This window comes from Phoenix dactylifera, chromosome 3 (genome assembly GCF_051530095.1).
Source record: "Phoenix dactylifera cultivar Ajwa chromosome 3, Ajwa_hap1_PhDact_Kaust_v1.1, whole genome shotgun sequence".
NCBI lineage: Eukaryota > Viridiplantae > Streptophyta > Magnoliopsida > Arecales > Arecaceae > Phoenix > Phoenix dactylifera.
Window position 1 is genome coordinate 54,297,476 of NC_143192.1, and position 17,213 is coordinate 54,314,688.

The 17,213-nt window shown below is 35.3% G+C and overlaps 1 protein-coding gene across 1 annotated transcript; it reads right to left on the reverse strand.

Annotated features, from left to right (window-relative positions):
• Positions 1 to 6,219: 6,219 nt before the first annotated feature.
• Positions 6,220 to 9,843, reverse strand: LOC103716255 (cyclin-dependent kinase inhibitor 4-like). Its single transcript, XM_008804182.5, has 3 exons — positions 9,324 to 9,843; positions 7,031 to 7,234; positions 6,220 to 6,745 (listed from the first exon to the last, which is right to left on the reverse strand). Exons 1-3 carry the CDS (start codon positions 9,659 to 9,661, stop codon positions 6,676 to 6,678), a joined length of 612 nt encoding a protein of 203 aa, XP_008802404.1. The 5' UTR covers positions 9,662 to 9,843; the 3' UTR covers positions 6,220 to 6,675.
• Positions 9,844 to 17,213: the final 7,370 nt, after the last annotated feature.

Genomic DNA, 17,213 nt, shown 5'->3' on the forward strand with positions numbered 1-17,213 from the left:
CCATCCCACAGAATTTCCTTACATTTTAATGCATCATTTACCATTATAATATATATTATAATACATTTAATAGATATTGTTTTCACTTGTACCTCTTCTCAAAATCAAATACTATTTTTTGATCAAATTCCTCTTCAAAATTGATTGTATGATAGCAAATATATATTTTATCCAAAAATGAATGAAAAGATGACACCATAACTTTTCCATTATTGTCCTTTATTTTTGACCAAATCATTTCTAGAATATTTATTGCAATAATGATTATTCTAGACTTCTAGTATAAATTTTGAAATACCAGTTTAAAGCAAATAATGATCATTTCAATTGTTACAGAATACGATCAATAAAGGTTTCAATATTGGTATGTTATAATGCTACAATACATCATTTAGAACTTTGATATAAGTAGGATGGGTGCTTTTAAATTATTGCAAAGAGTTAGATTCGATGCTAACTCAATCATTTGACGGTCTAATACAACTAGGGTCTTTCCAAAAGGCATGTGTCATGCAACCTTTATTGCTTGGCTCAACCATATCATACATAATCTTTGCTATACTCATCTCAATATGAATTTAAATGCCATCCAACCTTCATTACCATAGTGGTAGTATTGTTATTGTAGCCTCTGTAATAGCTTTAGTATGTTTTATTTCTGCTTACCAATGTATCAACTCTAATTAACCACCTAATGTATGAATATTCTATTTTTGTTATTTTAATTAAGTAATATATGGGATTTTTATACAAAGTTTAGATACCTCTTTTTCAGTTTAGATACCTCTAATTCCATTCCAAACTAAACGAGAGCCAAATCCACCTCCATGACTTAATACAACTGTCAAGAAACTTTAACAACAAGGTAGTTGGCACCTTTATATGGTCCTTATATTATTACAAGTAAAATAGATAGATGGTAAAAGAATATAATTATAAACTAGTCTTAAATAAAACCAACATCTGATGGTGTATTTTGACTTAGGTTGGCATACATATTTTAAAAAATTAATGGAAGAGGAATAATCAAGAATACAAAGATAATATTGTTTTTAAGAGGGTTGTGATATGGCGAATTATTGATACTTTTCAACAAAAAAGTTTAGAGTTATAACATCACTTAGGCAACATTAACTCGGCGGCCTATCTCTAGCTAATTTTGTTTGTTATGTTTTATCCATCTTTAGTTTACTTTGTTGTTGTTATATGAAACATCTATGTAGCAAAATAAAATCTCGGATAAAATACTAATCTTCCTTCATTAATCTTCGTGGATGGATTGGAATGATTTGCTTCACCAGCACATTGAGATTGACTGTCTTCATGAATCAATTTGATGGATTGACCTAAAGTTGTTCGTCGGATGAGACCGAGAACCGAAAGATGTCTATCAAAGAGCGAGAGTTAATGGTTCCAATTTGCCCCGAATTCCGTTTGGAGAAATCCATCTCATCGTCATTACATTTCTCCCTCTCCTACTTCATTAAGAAAATTAGATATGTTTCTCTCTCATAAATAGGGTTAGCCCTTTCATTGTTCCAATTTAACTTTTATAGAAGGAAATGATGAAAACATAATGCAATATGAAATATCTACAAAATATCTTAAATGACAAGGACCAATTAGGGTTTGCTTGGGCATACTATAAAATGATAATATTACCTCAATTTTGCTACTTTCTTTTGTAATTATGAATTTTTATTTTTAGACTACTGGGACTTTTAATGCAGTCAAATCCGGAAAAATCACTCAGTTTCAGAATCAGAAATTTCTACTTTGGATAGAATTTTCTAATTTCTTTATTTGTTCTTCCTATCACTTTGTATCCTTTCTTTTCTCCTTCTAACACTTACTTGAAAATGATTGAGCTCTCAAAAATTTTTGAACTTTTGTGTTTCAAAAAGAAAGGCAGAAAGGGCAAGATAAAGATTTTGAGTTTTTTTTTTTTTTTTTCCTTAAGGATAAATATTTGTTGTAGGCCAGTTGACACACAAGGATAGCAGATCAAAACGTCTCTAACATGATTTACACCATTGTTGGACCTTAGGCAATTACAAGCAATAGAATCGCCTCTATATGGAATTATGGATGCAGAGTTTACTCATCTAACTTTTGGATCAAGGCCTTTGGTTGTGGGTCTTTGGATTGTCCATGAAGACAGATGCACATCCAGCATAACTAGCACTTATGTTGGCACTTAAGTTTAGCTTAGCAAGCAGAACTTTGTGTTAAAGAAAGCAATCTAAGACCGACTCACATTGTTATCTTTTTTGTTAGTCTCATGGTTATCTTCCATGTTTGTCCTCTTATCTTATTTAACTTGATATGATGCCTTTTCCAGATGATCTATCTGACCTTAAATAGATTAATATACCATCTTTTGTAACTGACTATAATTCATATATTGTAAAAAGCTTGTATCATTATCTATTATGCATTTGTTCACCTTTGTAAATAGAGGACTACTCAAGGGTACATATAAAGATCATATTGTTCATTTTTCCATCAATATTTTTTTAGTTTAAGATTGTCACTAATTTAATGCCTACACAACTCCAAAAGCAAGTCTTGAAACCCTCAACATCACGTAATAGGCATGGCATAGATTAATGAAATTATCATACTATGCGATAAGAAGTTACTACTACTTTTCTAGTTGGAAACATGAGAATCTCATGCTTGTACCAATCATGATGAACTGATGATCTCCCCATCCATTACCTTGAAAGTAATTCTAGTTTATTACTCAAATTTTCATCCCAGTTCAATACATCATCACCTTTTTGAATCCAATCTGTAGTCAGTGCTAGAAAGATCTCTTTCTAAAATATTCTCATTTCCTTCTGATGCCTCGCACTCGTATCACTTTAAATTTATATGCTCTTCCAAGAGCCTCTTCATTTTAAGCCTCCTTGCTCTCCTTGTCACTCAAAACACCTTCCATACATGAGAGACCATGCAAGGCACCCAATCACTTATCATCTTTAAATGTCTAATTATTGGCAGTCCTCTATAACTACATCTGGTTACCACGGACCAAGGGGACTTGAATTTGCTAAGAAACACTTACAAACAAATCCTCTTTTTTCACTCATTTCCACTCCCATCACCATCTATGAGTTGTCACTTCGTGGTATCTATTGTTAGAAGTCCATTATTTGTCCTACTTATACTAGGATTCTATTCCAATCTAGTTGGAATTGTGTATCTTTTAGTGCTAGTCCACTTTTGTTAGGTTGAGTCTTAGAATTAATATATTTGAGTTTGTTTTTTAGCTGGAGAGAAATAGTGATGTTTTTGTCATGTAATAGGAGAGATATTATGGTTTTATAATTGGGGAGGAGAAAGCCATCTGAAGAGTTGAGGGGAGAATAATTTTTGTATGTGGAGCCTCTCTAGTGAGGCATCTTTGTGAGAGAGAGCCAAACACATTGTTTTGGCTTTTATTTTCTTTTGAATAGAATTATGTTTCCTTCCAAATTTTTTTTCTTCCACTACAAATATTGTTTTTAATGTTTGGTGTTTGTTCTGAATTTTGAGTTGGCGCGGTCAATCTACTTCAGCTAGCATGCAATTCTACACCTATTTCAACTACTTAACTTTCTTTTCATCAAGGTAGAACAAGAGTGAGCTAACAAGACAACTTTAGGTAAGCTCCATAAGTTTACCCGCATCAAGTCCATGTACTTCCGGCTTTTAGGACCTTTAGATCTCCTTACTTTTATCCAATCCATATGTCTCACCATAAGCTTCTTATCTAACCTTCTATCATATAAGATACGGTGTAGGTGAACTCTGTACTATTTGTGAGTCATAAAAGAACAGAATGAAGAGGTGAAGAAAATAAGGAGAAGATGAAGATCATAAATCCATAATAAAGCCAAAGATCAAACGAAAGGCTTGAGAAATTATTGAACTTAGTATAAATATTCATAATGCTGGACACTGTTCTACTCCTCACATTATTATAAAGAAGACACTCAATATCTTAAATTAAACCTATAACTACAACTAACCATATCAAATAATTTAAATCTTAGCCGTCGATCCTAAACTTCATCCATGAGCTTTAGAAACCAACTTTGACCCAAAAAATACCAAAATTATGCTTGGGATTCACATTTCTGCTCAGAGCAACAGGTCAAAGTACCTTGGTAATGGTCTATCTAATATTAATCATGTGTAGCTAAGATTTGAACATCTGATTGAGAAAACTGACCTTTTGGTGGCATAGGTGGAAAATTTTGAATGCGAACAATTTTGATAACTCTTCAGAAGAAATTTTCTTATTTTCTCTTGACTTTTGAACATCTGATTGAGAAAACTGACCTTTTGCTGTCCTTTCTCGGGTCTGTTGAGTCTCTAGTAACAGCCTTTTTTTTCTTAACAACAAATGCTACTCCAAAGTCTCAAAGGCTATTCATTGCTTATCACCTCGTAGTACTATTATATTAGATACATGAATTGATCAACCTAATACTCTGTACAATCCTTTTTCAAGCTTAATACTTCACTCCTATTGCTGTTTGAATCAATCAGTGATGACAATCTCAGGATTTGTGGTGTTGCCTTTTCCAATTGGAGGCATGTAATTCAGCACAATAGAAGGATAGAGTAGCATGCTCCCCTCATTCCACGAGTCAATTCGCTCAATATTAACTTTGTGACAAGATAATAGCGCTTGCAGCTACAGGATATTACAGGGAAAAAATAGGTTATTGTCTTCCCAACAATGGGCTACATTAATCCATTGGTTATTGTCTTCCCAACAATGGGCTACATTAATCCATTGGTTATTGTCTTCCCAACAATGGGCTTTAGGGTTAGGCACAACCTAGGCACACGGACTCTAGGGGCTTGTTTGAGATCATATAAAACTTTCTTCGGTCGAAAATAGGGTTCGGATTGGAAATCTGATGGGGCTTTAAAAGATAGAGACTCCAGCAGCAAGAAAGACTCACTCAAATGAATTGGCGGCGACATTCTATAACGCGCATACTCGTCAATGGAGTTGCCCTAATCAGACAATAGCAAGCCTCAATGAAACTCTCTCCGGCTAACACGGCCGACTGCATGAAGTGAAATGCACAAACTGATCAACAAACAGTATGTGTGGTCAGCAGGTACCCAAATTCATGAACTTCATAAACGCAAGTAAGACTGAATCCATCTAGGGTACCCCAAGGAAGATGGTTTGGAGAACAGAAATTAGATGCAAGAAAAAAGATATTAAGAGATTTCTTACAAAAAAGAATCATATATTCAAGAAAAACTGAATCCATCTAGGCTACCAAAGGGAGATAGTTTGGAGAACAGAAGCTGCATACAACACAGATATAAAAGGTTACTAAATGAAGAAACCAAGAGCGCCAGATGTTCAAAGAAAGAAATAGACTTATGGATTGGCTGGCTGCAAGAATGGAAGGAGTCAGAAGGCAGAAAGTTTCTGATTGGTGATGCAAGATCTACCTTGTATCCTCTACTTCCAGCGATGAAATAGAACGGACGATCTTTGGAGGTTTTGAAATATCTTCGAATTACTTAGAACATGTAGAGAAGATGATAATTGTATTGATTGTCCCAAAAATTCATGCCAACTCGCCACAGCTTCATAGGTAGATGGCATACGAAACAATGGGTGAGAACAATGGACAAATGGGCTTAGAGGTTGGACAAGCAAAGAACTTTTGAAACCATCAAACAAAAGAAGTCTTTGGAATTCATGTGAAAAACCTCATGCGACCCCATGAAGTGAAACAGGAGCCCCTAACAAACTAAAAACTTGTATCCGAACAAAATTAAATCACTCTTCCATTTCTTGCTCGGCGTCAGGCAGTGTTTTAATAAAAAGTCGCGCTCATACTTTTCTTTCCATGCACTTGAGGTCTTGGATTGCAAACGGACAGTATCCAGCGAGCATAGTATTGAATGGACAGTCTTTCAGAAGGTAATAAAAAACCAAATGAACTACAGAAGACATCCCTTGATGACCCAAGATTTGCCAGTGGTGAACAAGCATGTTTCTACCACAGAATCATCAAACAGTAAAAAGTACAAGCGAGTAATCTCATCGAGTGAAACAAAGAGCACCTCAAACACCGGCAGAAACAAGTACCTACAGTAGAAACAAAGACAACAACTCAAAACTCCGGCAGAAACAAGGCATTCACCAAGGTACGGAGCATTGTTATATGGAAAGATGGAATCCAAGAAGAGATATTTCAGGGGCAGAATACAAGGGCAAATGGGTCACTTTATTTCCCAATGAGCTTTTCAGGTCCATCAGCAGCAGTATAGACAAAATACAAGATCAGATGCAGCAAATGTATACCTCCTACCCAACAAAAGAGCCTAATACATAACTGGTTCTATCAAGGAAAACTATAAAAAGATTGACCCTACTTTTTTCCCCCTCTGCATGATCTGTTAGAGTTGCAGTGAGTTTGAACCTGTGGGTTTTTCTTCTCTAGATGTAGCTCATCAGCTCTATATGGGTTACAGACCATTAGATTGCAAAGTTTCTTTGGGACTACTGGTTTTTTTACAACATAAAAGAAAGGGTAGTGATAGCCACCACCACCACTGCTGCAGCCCAGCCCTCCCTTGAAAGCCCTGGGCAGAGATCAATGAAGAAGCTGCAGGAAAAGAAGCAGCACCAAGGTGGAGATCCGCAGCCTAAGAGTCCAGTTCCACCCATTCATACCGGCCAGGAAGTGGGTGGTCATTCACTGGATCAAAGTTGTACCTGCAAGAAGGATTAAAACAACCAAAACAAATATTGTGAATCGCCGATATAACTGAGATTGTGCATATCATCATCTATCTTCCAACATTGCTATCTCTGATCAAGTTATGCCCAACACCTACTTAAGGCCTATAGGACATGCTGATGCTTATACAAGTGAGCTTTAGCCTAAAAGCTCATTCATCAACCTGTCCTTTTGATTCAGATTATGCACTTGTTGCACAGGATAGCCATGAGCTTAGCAAACAATAATATCGCAAAAGTAGAGAACCAAGGAATGTATACTTCTCCATAAATATTTGTTGTTGGAGTAGCTCAGCCCCAGCAAAAAATTCTTCCATCTCATGGGCCGTTGGGATGTTCCTGCGCATTGAATTCTGCATTCTCCGGTTGGTGGCAGTTGAGCTGGTGGGCCTCGTTGTAGAACCAGGAGTTCCTATGGTTTCTGAATTCCTTATCAAACTGCAAGGCGTAGTCTCCCTGACACTCCTGCAATCAAGTAATAGCACAAAAAACCCTTATCACATCACTACTCTGCGGTTGTCCACATGTAAAATCTCCATTTCTTCACCACTTCCCAAAATATAGGATTCAAAAGAGAAGAAACAAACAAAGGGAAGGGGGGGAGCATTATTTATCATAAGCAATCGCCATAAGCCTCAAAAAACTAGAACACAAGCAGAATTAACAGTACTTAATGCACAGTTTATTGGTAGTTTAAAGACAGCTAAATCAGCCTCAATAATTAGGCTTAATCACAAAAAGGGACCAGAAAACAGTTCTAAAGACGATGGTTCTGTCTACCATGAGCAACAGCCCTCCAATCATGGCTACAAAAATTTAAACTAAAAATCACAAGTGCTTGGACCTGCTCATTTACATGATATCACTCAAAATGAAAACATCCCACCAGCATCACAAGAAAAAAAATGCAAAATCTTTAAGCTACAAGCATGATCACTAATACCATAGGTGATGAAGTGTATCAGCAAGCTACAAGCAGTTTGAAAAACCTGAAAATTGTTGAGTTTGCTCCTATTAATTTTCTCAACCTGTTCTTTAAATGTCGCATATAGCGAAGCATGGCCCATGCGGCAAATCCGGCGACATGCAGCCAGAGGATGGTCCCAGCGTGACTTCATTTTTAAACAAAACAAGATTTGAACAGAGGAAGACCATTTCTGTGCAGATACTTGGTACAAATGCATTAAAGCTTTCAGATTTACGGTTCCCCGGACTGTGAAGATTAATCAGCCAACTTTTGTCAAAGATCGCACGTAGTAACAAAATAGCAAGGCCCACTAAATCCATCTCGTTTTATTCGGGTTATTTGCCAAGGCGAACCAGCAAGTCTTCCATGAAGAAAGCGGGAAAAGTCATAGAACTAGAATAACATTTAAAACATCAGAAAGCCACTCAAGTTTCCCAGTGAAAAATAAGCAAAAAGTGCGATTTTAGTTTGGTAAACCAAGTTATATGGGCATAAAAGTTCCACAAGACTACTAAGACGACTCTGAGAACACCTCATAAGCAGGAAGCATGAAGTCATCAAGTTCAGGCCATGTCAAACAATGGAAAAACCACTGATCACCAAAGGAGGAGGGCCCATCCAGCACTCAAAGAACAAGAGGAAAACCCCCTTACATAATCAACCTAGTGATAATAGAAGAGCATAACGGAAGATGGACCTAGCCACAAGTTGCATGCGGTACTCTGTTCCAGAAACCAAACCGAAGAACCACCAAAACGCCGGTGAAAGAGGTAAACAAGCCAAAAGTCAGAGATTCTACAGTAATACAAACATGGGACCAAGGCTTCACCAACAGAAATACGATCACATTAAAGATGAGATTCGTGGTCTCCGATTTTAAGGAACAGGCCTGAAAACCAAAAGAAGAGAAGGGGAGAGAGAAAAACTAAACCTTTTTGTGCAGGAGAAATTTTTTCCAACAATAGAAAGAACTTTTCGTGAGAGAGACTGAAGACTTATATTACATCCAAAGGTCTCAGCAGCCACCAAATCATACAGTAAGAAATTAATAGAAAGCAAATCTTTTTAAATTAGACATGGTAAAGCCTGGCACCAGCACCAGAAAAAGAGAATCCAATGCATGAAAAAAAGAAAAATTTCAAAGATGAAAACCCTAACCTAAAACCCTAGAACAGGGTTTCTTTTTTGTTTTTTTTAAGACCTCCAAAGCATGAAAGAGCTTAGATATAGACTAAAAAAAAAAAAAATAGAGCTCTTCAGCAGAAAGAAGCATGAAGGCAAAGCATGACTAAGATCAAAAGACATGTTTCAAACCCCAATATTTTTAAAGCATGCCATGAATAAGTGATTCTCTCTCCCTCTCTCTGACACCCTGAAAAGTAGAAATTTTAGAAAGAGGGGAAAATAAAATTAGGGGCATCTAACCTTGCCCATGGTGATTAAAACAAAAAAGAAATGATTTATTGCGACTCCAAAATCCCCCAATAGATTTTTGAACGAGAAACCATACTTAGCAATAAGCCAAGAGACCGAAACCCTCGAGTAAAGAAGCCTGATTTCGCGAGCAAGTTGTCGAACAAAACCCACCTGTCCCTTGCTTCGGCCTCGAGAACATTCTCCCCGGACGACACCTCGGCATCCGGCGAGGCCTCCGGCGAGCCCTTGTCGGAGTCGGCGGTATTCGCCACTTTGGTTCGATGGGGGGGCCTGGCCGGGGGGGCTTTGGGGGCGAGGGGCGGTGGCTTCTCGAGGCGGCGGCTGCGGAGCTCGAGGTAGGAGGAGGAGTCCGGCACCGGGGAGGGCTTCTGTAGGCGCTGGAGTGCGAGGGTGCGGGCGCGGGTGCGGACGCCCAGGGAGGACTGGGCGGAGACCTCCATCACCGCCACCTCCCCCGACACCTTCGCCTTCCTCATGTACTTTCCCATGCCTATCTCTATCTCCTCCTCCCAAGCTCTCCCACGAAGGCTTTTAGAGAGAGAGAGAGAGAGAGAGAGAGAGAGCGGTGGAGGGGAAGGAAACGAGGGAAAAGGTGGAGGGAAGAAGGCAAAGCAGGAGAGAGAGAGAGAGAGAGAGAGAGAGAGAGGAGTGCTTAGGTAAGAGAGAGAGAAAGAGGGGGAAAGGGGGAAGGTTTCTTATTGTATTTGTAGGGGGTGGGGGGGCGAAGAGTGTGTGCTTTCAATGTATCGAGGAGGAGATATTTTGGGGAGAAATTGAATGGTGGGAAGAGTAGGAGAATCAAGGAGATAAGACAAAGGTTTTTTAATCAAAAATAAGGAAGTAATTATTTTTTTTTCTTTTTAAAAGAATCTAAGGAACTTTATTTGTAGGTGGCCTCCTATACGGCCTATCATTTAGACGACTTCATCTGGATGGACCTATCTCATCTTTTCTGCAGTCTATTTTACTTCCTAATTTTTGGGGCACTGCTCATACCCGTTATGTGTGAGCTACCGATGTACCGAAGTGTAGCCAATAAAATGCTTTTAGTAAGTCTAAAATTACTTCATTCACATAAACATCATTATTTAGGGTGACGATAGAATTGAAAATTCTATAAGACTCGTAAATTAGATTAGTACAACTAATAAGATTATAAAATTATAGACTATGCTAGGCCTATATTTATAAATATCTAATATTTTTTTTCTTCATACGGAATTTATACCAACCCACTCCAAAATCAGTCCTAAATATATATAAATATAGACCTAGTCGGGTCTATAATGTTGTGATTTTATTAGTTGTACTGGTCCAGTCCATGAATCTCGTAGGATTTTTAGTTCAATCATCCAAATAGACCCTAAGTAATATTATATGCTTTGTGTAATTAAAGTAATTACGGTGAATCAACAAAGCGCGCGCGCGCATATATATATATATATATATATATATATATATATATATATATATATATATATATATATATATATATATATATATATATTTATATGTGTGTGTAATATTATATTTTTTTCTTGTAATTATGTTGTGATTTTCTTGTAATTATGGCATGAGATACATGTATTGGGACTAATTGTTAGTTCTAGCATTTAGATGTCACCCATGCTTGGGGTTTCTATTTGTGAATACAAATAATTCTCTATTGCGATGGATGAAGTTGATTTGTTATAAAATTGGCAAGTTGGTGTTAGTGGATTTGAGAAATCTTACATATCCATGTAACAAGTGCCTCTCAACATCTTTTTAGAAATTCATTTAGTCCATGAGTAAAGATTGAGGTTGGGAACCAGAAGGTCGAGGTACATTCTAAATCCTATGAGTGCTGATATTTACATATTCTTGCAGTCAACAAATAAAACATATATTTTACAATTAAAATGTTCGAATTTTGCGAAAATCTTAAAAGCATTAACATTTAGATATTTATGCAGTTAATCTATGATACTTGTGCTTTTTAATAAAATGGCTAAAATCTATTGAAAATTTTAAAAGTGCTAATCTCTGATAATCTTAAGAGCTTCGATATTTACATATTAACGCATTCATTCAGTATTTGGTTGCATGATAGCTTTGCTTCGTAACTGAAGGGTTCGGATCTAATCGTAATCTTAAGGGTGCTGATATTTGATCATGCGGCCAATACTTGGGTACATGACAGTTTGCTTTGTGGTCAAAGGGTTCGAATCTATTAAAAATCAGTGCTGAATTTAAGATCTTCATGTAATCAATGCGTCAGTTATGTTTTGTGACCGAAGGTTTTGAGTCCATTAAAATTCTTAGTTGTTGATATTTAGATATCCATGCAGTCAAAGATTGATTGCGTATAACTTTGCTTTTTAATCAAGGGGTCTTGTAAATCTCAGAAGTGAATAAAATTTAGATATTTGTGCAATTAAAATATGAGGCCATGGTATGCAAATAAAGAATTCGAATCCATCAAAAATCATAAGATGTTTAGATATAGCCAATGCATGAGGATTATAATTAGTAACTGGAATGTTTGAATCCATCAAAAAATCCCAACAATATTAACTTGTGTGTGTGTGTGTGTGTGATGATAGGACGGAGCTCCAACGAGGGAACCCCACTTAAAAGAGTTTTTTTGGTAATTGATTATTTGGAGCATCATAAAATATGCCACTCAATATCCAAAGCCCTCACCTCACATTTATAAGAGTATGGTTGACAAATACAATAAGATTGGACTAGATCTCTCATTAAATTCATGAAGTGATCAATCTATTTGAGTAGCCCTATACTAATCCACTACTTTCTCAATTCAATTTTTGTTGGAGAAAAAAAAACCAATAATAATTTTTTTTTCTCCTTACAGGCCAACAGGCTGGTAGAGAAGATTTAAGTTAAGATCAGAATAGGCCTTTAGAAGAATATAGGCTGGATAGGCCGACAAGCCTGATTTTTATATAAAATCTAATCTAATTTTGTTAGATTTTCCGAATAGTTCCTAAAGTAACATTCAGGCCATACGTCTCGACATTTATATATTCATGCTATTAATACCCATGCTTAAATCTTACTATAAAATTCTAGCTTCTTTCTAAAGTGACGGCATCTTATTTGGATACATCACAACCTTCAAGATCCATGCGAGGGCATGAAATAATCTATGGTAAATATGATATTGGAGTTTGGTATTTATTCTTGTTCATTTGGACATGTTGTTTAGCTCCTTATATCAGCATGTTATTTGCTTAGAGAGGGCATTCAAAGGCGTGTGTTATGTTTTGCTATCATCAATGACCCAAGTCATTGTATTCAAACTACTAAACAACTAAGTTTAGCCTATCCTAGGAACATGATTCCTCCCCTATATACAACAACCTAATTTAGTTCGATTCTTCTCTAATAAGCACGATCTCTAGGAGAATTGATCTGAATGACTTAGTGCGCGTGATCACTAGCTCACTTCTCTCAAAGCCCAACTTAAGCTTTTTGGAAAAAAATTTCTATTTAAGCAAAAAGACTTGCTTTCACACACCTAATATGGGATTTAAAATTTTTTTTTAAAGTTTTTGAATAAATAACAAATAGATGATAGGATTGGTTTTTATTTTTAAATTGTAATTTTTTTCAAAAATTAAAATTCCAAAACTAATATTCACTTGTAGATTTATTGACCATCTTTATGCTATATCTATAATGTTGTTTCTATATATATATATAAAAAGGTGGCAGCAAGCGTTGCTGCCATACATCCAATCACTCATCTGACGTGGGCTAAAATTTGACCCAACCCTCATGAATCATGCCAAGTCCATGCATGACCTCATTCACTTTTGTTAGCAGCCCTCAATGCACCATGCACGTCCCATCTAACTCAACCAATAAAGTAAAAAGAAACATCAGGAAATAGTTATAGAACCTGCCTTCACGGGAGGCACCATATTCTAACAATAATAAAAAGATAGAAATCTCATATTATTTATCAATGAACGGTAAAAGTCGAATATCTAATAAGGTATATCATTAGTTTTCTTGAAATATAGTTTTATATGGGTTATTTAAATAAGAGAATTAAGCTCCATTGGCAAAAATGAAGAGAAAAATAGGACCAAAAGTATTTGATTGAAATTAATTTGACAAAATAGGTTTCTTCAAACTAAGATAAATAAATATAACTATAAAAAAGCATCTTCGAACTTTTCTAAAATTTCACAAAGACATGCAAAGAATTGTGAATTTACATAAATATTCTTATAAATTTCTATTTTCATGTCTATTTTTATAAAAAACTAGTTTTGCATATATCTTTTTTTTGAGAGAAAGTTTTTAAAATTTAAATGACTGAAATATTTTTAGTAGACAAATATAAATTCAAATATTTATAGAGGTATACACATCCAACTCATTGCTAGGAGCATGACATGTGTTCAATCACTGTCCAATTGTCCAATGAACGTGTCTCCTAATTTTCACTTGCTATTTTTGTTTGTCAATAAATTCTAATTACTAGTTTTAGTTTTTTTTGGATAAGTAATTGCTATTTTTAGTCAATATAGCATAAGCGGTATCAATGAAAGGATGACATGTCAAATTATCGTCTCCTCCCAATTTATCCGAGCGAAATAAATGAGACGAAGAGAAATTAGGAAGAGGAGGAGGAGATGTGACTTGACCTTCAAGTCATTGGATGCTCATCCCTAATGGAGAGAAGTGGAAAGCTAGGTTGGTTTTTAGTGCCAGTGGAAGTGGAACCCCTCTTTCTCTCTCTAAAAGGTTTTAAATTTCTTGGCGGAATGAGTGTGGTGGGTTTGGTAACCTCCTGGTTACTCTCACCGCAGCACGATGGTGCCTCCTCCTTGTCTCTCGCCCTCTCGGTCTCCTTCCCCTGTCATGATTAAAATGAACGGATGGTACTGAATATTTTCTCTCAATATAATTGAATGATCTTAAAGTCTACCTTCAATGATCTCTGGAACCGTATCTGAGCGGTTCCTAACTCGGCACTTGAATGTGTCCATAAATCTAATTTGGATGAGTGCAGAATCCAACGGAAATCTTGACCCAGCCAAAGTCTCCCCATAATCCCTTTTAATTCCAGCAATTATAAAAAACTCTATCAAAGATCAATTGCACCTACATCCATTCGAAAAACATAAACTTGTTCTTTTTAAAATTTAATTTTATCATTAATCTATAAATTAATAAAATATTGGTCAAATTATTAACCTTATATAGAATCTAAATATTATATTAGATTTTTTTTTAAAATAACAAAAATATTCTTAAATAACATAACAACCGCTTAATATAAAAAAAATGTATGCATCGTTTTTCTCATTTAAAATTAATTTCGACTTTTTATATAAAACAAACAGTTTTACTAATACTGTTAATTTAACTAGATATAAGTATAAATTTTACGAACTATTAGATATAAATATAATAAATATAAATTTTAGAAAATTTTTTATAATTTATTTTTTAAAATTTTTATAAATTTACTGTCAATGGGGAAGGCCATGTTACCTTGCAATTTGTTTTTTTTTTTTTTTTAACTAGGGTGTTAGAGATACAGGTATACTTGAGAATAATTTTTGTTTCTTTGAATACATAATATTTTTTTCAAAAACTATATAATTCATACACATTAAATAAGAATTACTATACAAAATTAATTATGTTGAATGCTTGAAAACATCTGCCGGTGCTGAAATACATTATTTGTTTAAAAAAAAAAAAACCTCCTCCCTCATGTACAGCTGCTACGCTATGGCTTACTTTTGTGTAGGGTAGCTTGAAAAGAGATTATTTGGCCAGATGGCTTGTTTTAACATCATGAGACAATTGAGTGCAATTATAAGATTACTTATCATTCATTTTGTGAGTGGTAGCTTTTTATTCCATGCATGGATGTGAAACTGCAACTTTGTAGTTTGAGTAGAATTCTCTTATCCTATCCTCTAAGCACTCTTCTAGATTGATACTTGTCCTTAAAATTGGCAGATAGCCATCATTAGCATGAAGAGACTATCATTTAAGCTCAAACTAAGATCTTGTCTTAATCATGTCCAAGTTGTAGTATTGAATCCTATCTAGCATACAAGAAAGGATATAACCTAAAGTCAGGATAGAAGGACAGCATGAAAACAATCAATTTTGATGCATTGATCTACTTGTCCGGCCTAGGGATTTGCACAAGTTTGACACATCATCATATGAAGTTAAATCCTATTTATACTATACATAAATGACTCCTGGGCGAATTTAATTACCATGCTCCTACTCTCAAATAGCCTACCTCATTCAAATGCAATACTGACATCATTGGTTGCTAAAAGGATTCCAGCTCCATTTGGCTGGTCAAAAAACAATATTTCTAATCATCCAATGAGGATGAGTCATGAGTTGGCTTTTGCTTACAAATAAAAGCAATCCTATATATGTATTAACTTGTTCATTATGAGGGCATCCTCTTTATTATTATTATTATTCATATTAATGTACAAATTTCATGCATGTTAGATGCATGAACTGTCTTCCTGTTTGCTGAAAGAAAACTATTGGGCCCATGCTGCTGACTTTTAGAAGTTCCATTCTCTTTAAAAGAACATTGGGGTGATTCACACATAGCATCTAGTGGGGATCTTCCCCTTCCTTTTTTTGTTAAAAGAAGCATTAACGTAGCATCGAAGCTTCGATCTAGTCAAGACATCGATAACTTGTCGTCAGACTAAATAAATTTTTGTTACTCGGTCAAAACAATAATTATGACATACTTGAAATGTGAAACTTATATTGAGTTTTATCACATTACAGCAGATCTTAATTAAAGGTTTACAGCTGGTTTTCGTGCAACTGCATGTAATTTAGCTGAACTTTTTTTTTTTTTTTGTATCCAATTTTGAGATTTGGAAGTTTGTGAACCCAAATCTAGAGGTGACACCATTTATTTCGTTTGATCCCACGAACAAGGAGGCTCATATGCACTATGTGGAATTTTTTTTAAGCTTCCATGCTCACATATTTAGGAGAAATTAACTTACCTGACTACCCATGCACAGAGCAACATCTTTGGGCCTTCACTTCTCCCCATAAATTATATTTTTCCACACACACTTCCCTGTGTCGTCACATTTAGCCAGGAGGTTTCAAGCCTCTGCATCCAAGGACTTTTGTCATGGAATCCTATGCTTACCCGTGCATGAAAAGAACCATGTGGACTTCCTACGTATACGTTTGTGGTATGGAATAAAGAAAATCTAGCAGTAGATCTTTGATGATCTACCATTCCCTCTAAATTTAGAGGGAAAATCCCAGAAGGTAGATATAATCTATTTCTTCGTCTGAGGGAAAAATAAGCAATTAGTTCTTCATTTGCTATTATAAAATTCATGGTAATGTTTTCGTATGCATGTATATTTTTAGCTAAATATATTTTCTCTATTTTGGTCCTCCTATTAGACCTTGAATCATTGTCAATTGAATCATTCAATCAAAACTTTGGTTTATTTTCCTTTTTTTATTTTTCTTTTGCATCGTATGATCGTCCAGTAATTCACAGTTTTTCTTCCTTGGATTAAAACAGTTTTTTTGAGAGAAAAAAAGCCAAGAGCAAAACGTATTTCCTAAGCTGCGGCAAAAGTAATTTAAGTGGAAAGTGCATATATCAAGTTATTTTACTTTATTTTAAGAACTAGAATGGAAGAAAATATGATTGAAAATTGGATGAAGGTGGAATTTGCATGCAAGTCATTTGTACCGACTCCTACTTAACTCTACCAACTATATTAGCCGGCACTCTCAAATAAGGTTCAATTAAAGGCAAAGAATACATAGTTAGACGGGCCCCTCTTTATATATCAAAATGAACTTAGATGATTTGATATATTCATCACCATTTACAATATGACTCTTTTAAAACATATATTAAAATAATTCGGAAGCCCACTTTGATGAGCATTTATGAAATGGACACTATTTGATCTTCTTCATCATTTTCAAAATAGGTTTACAATGTATTGTCAGGATACTTTAGCAAAATTTTGTCAATTA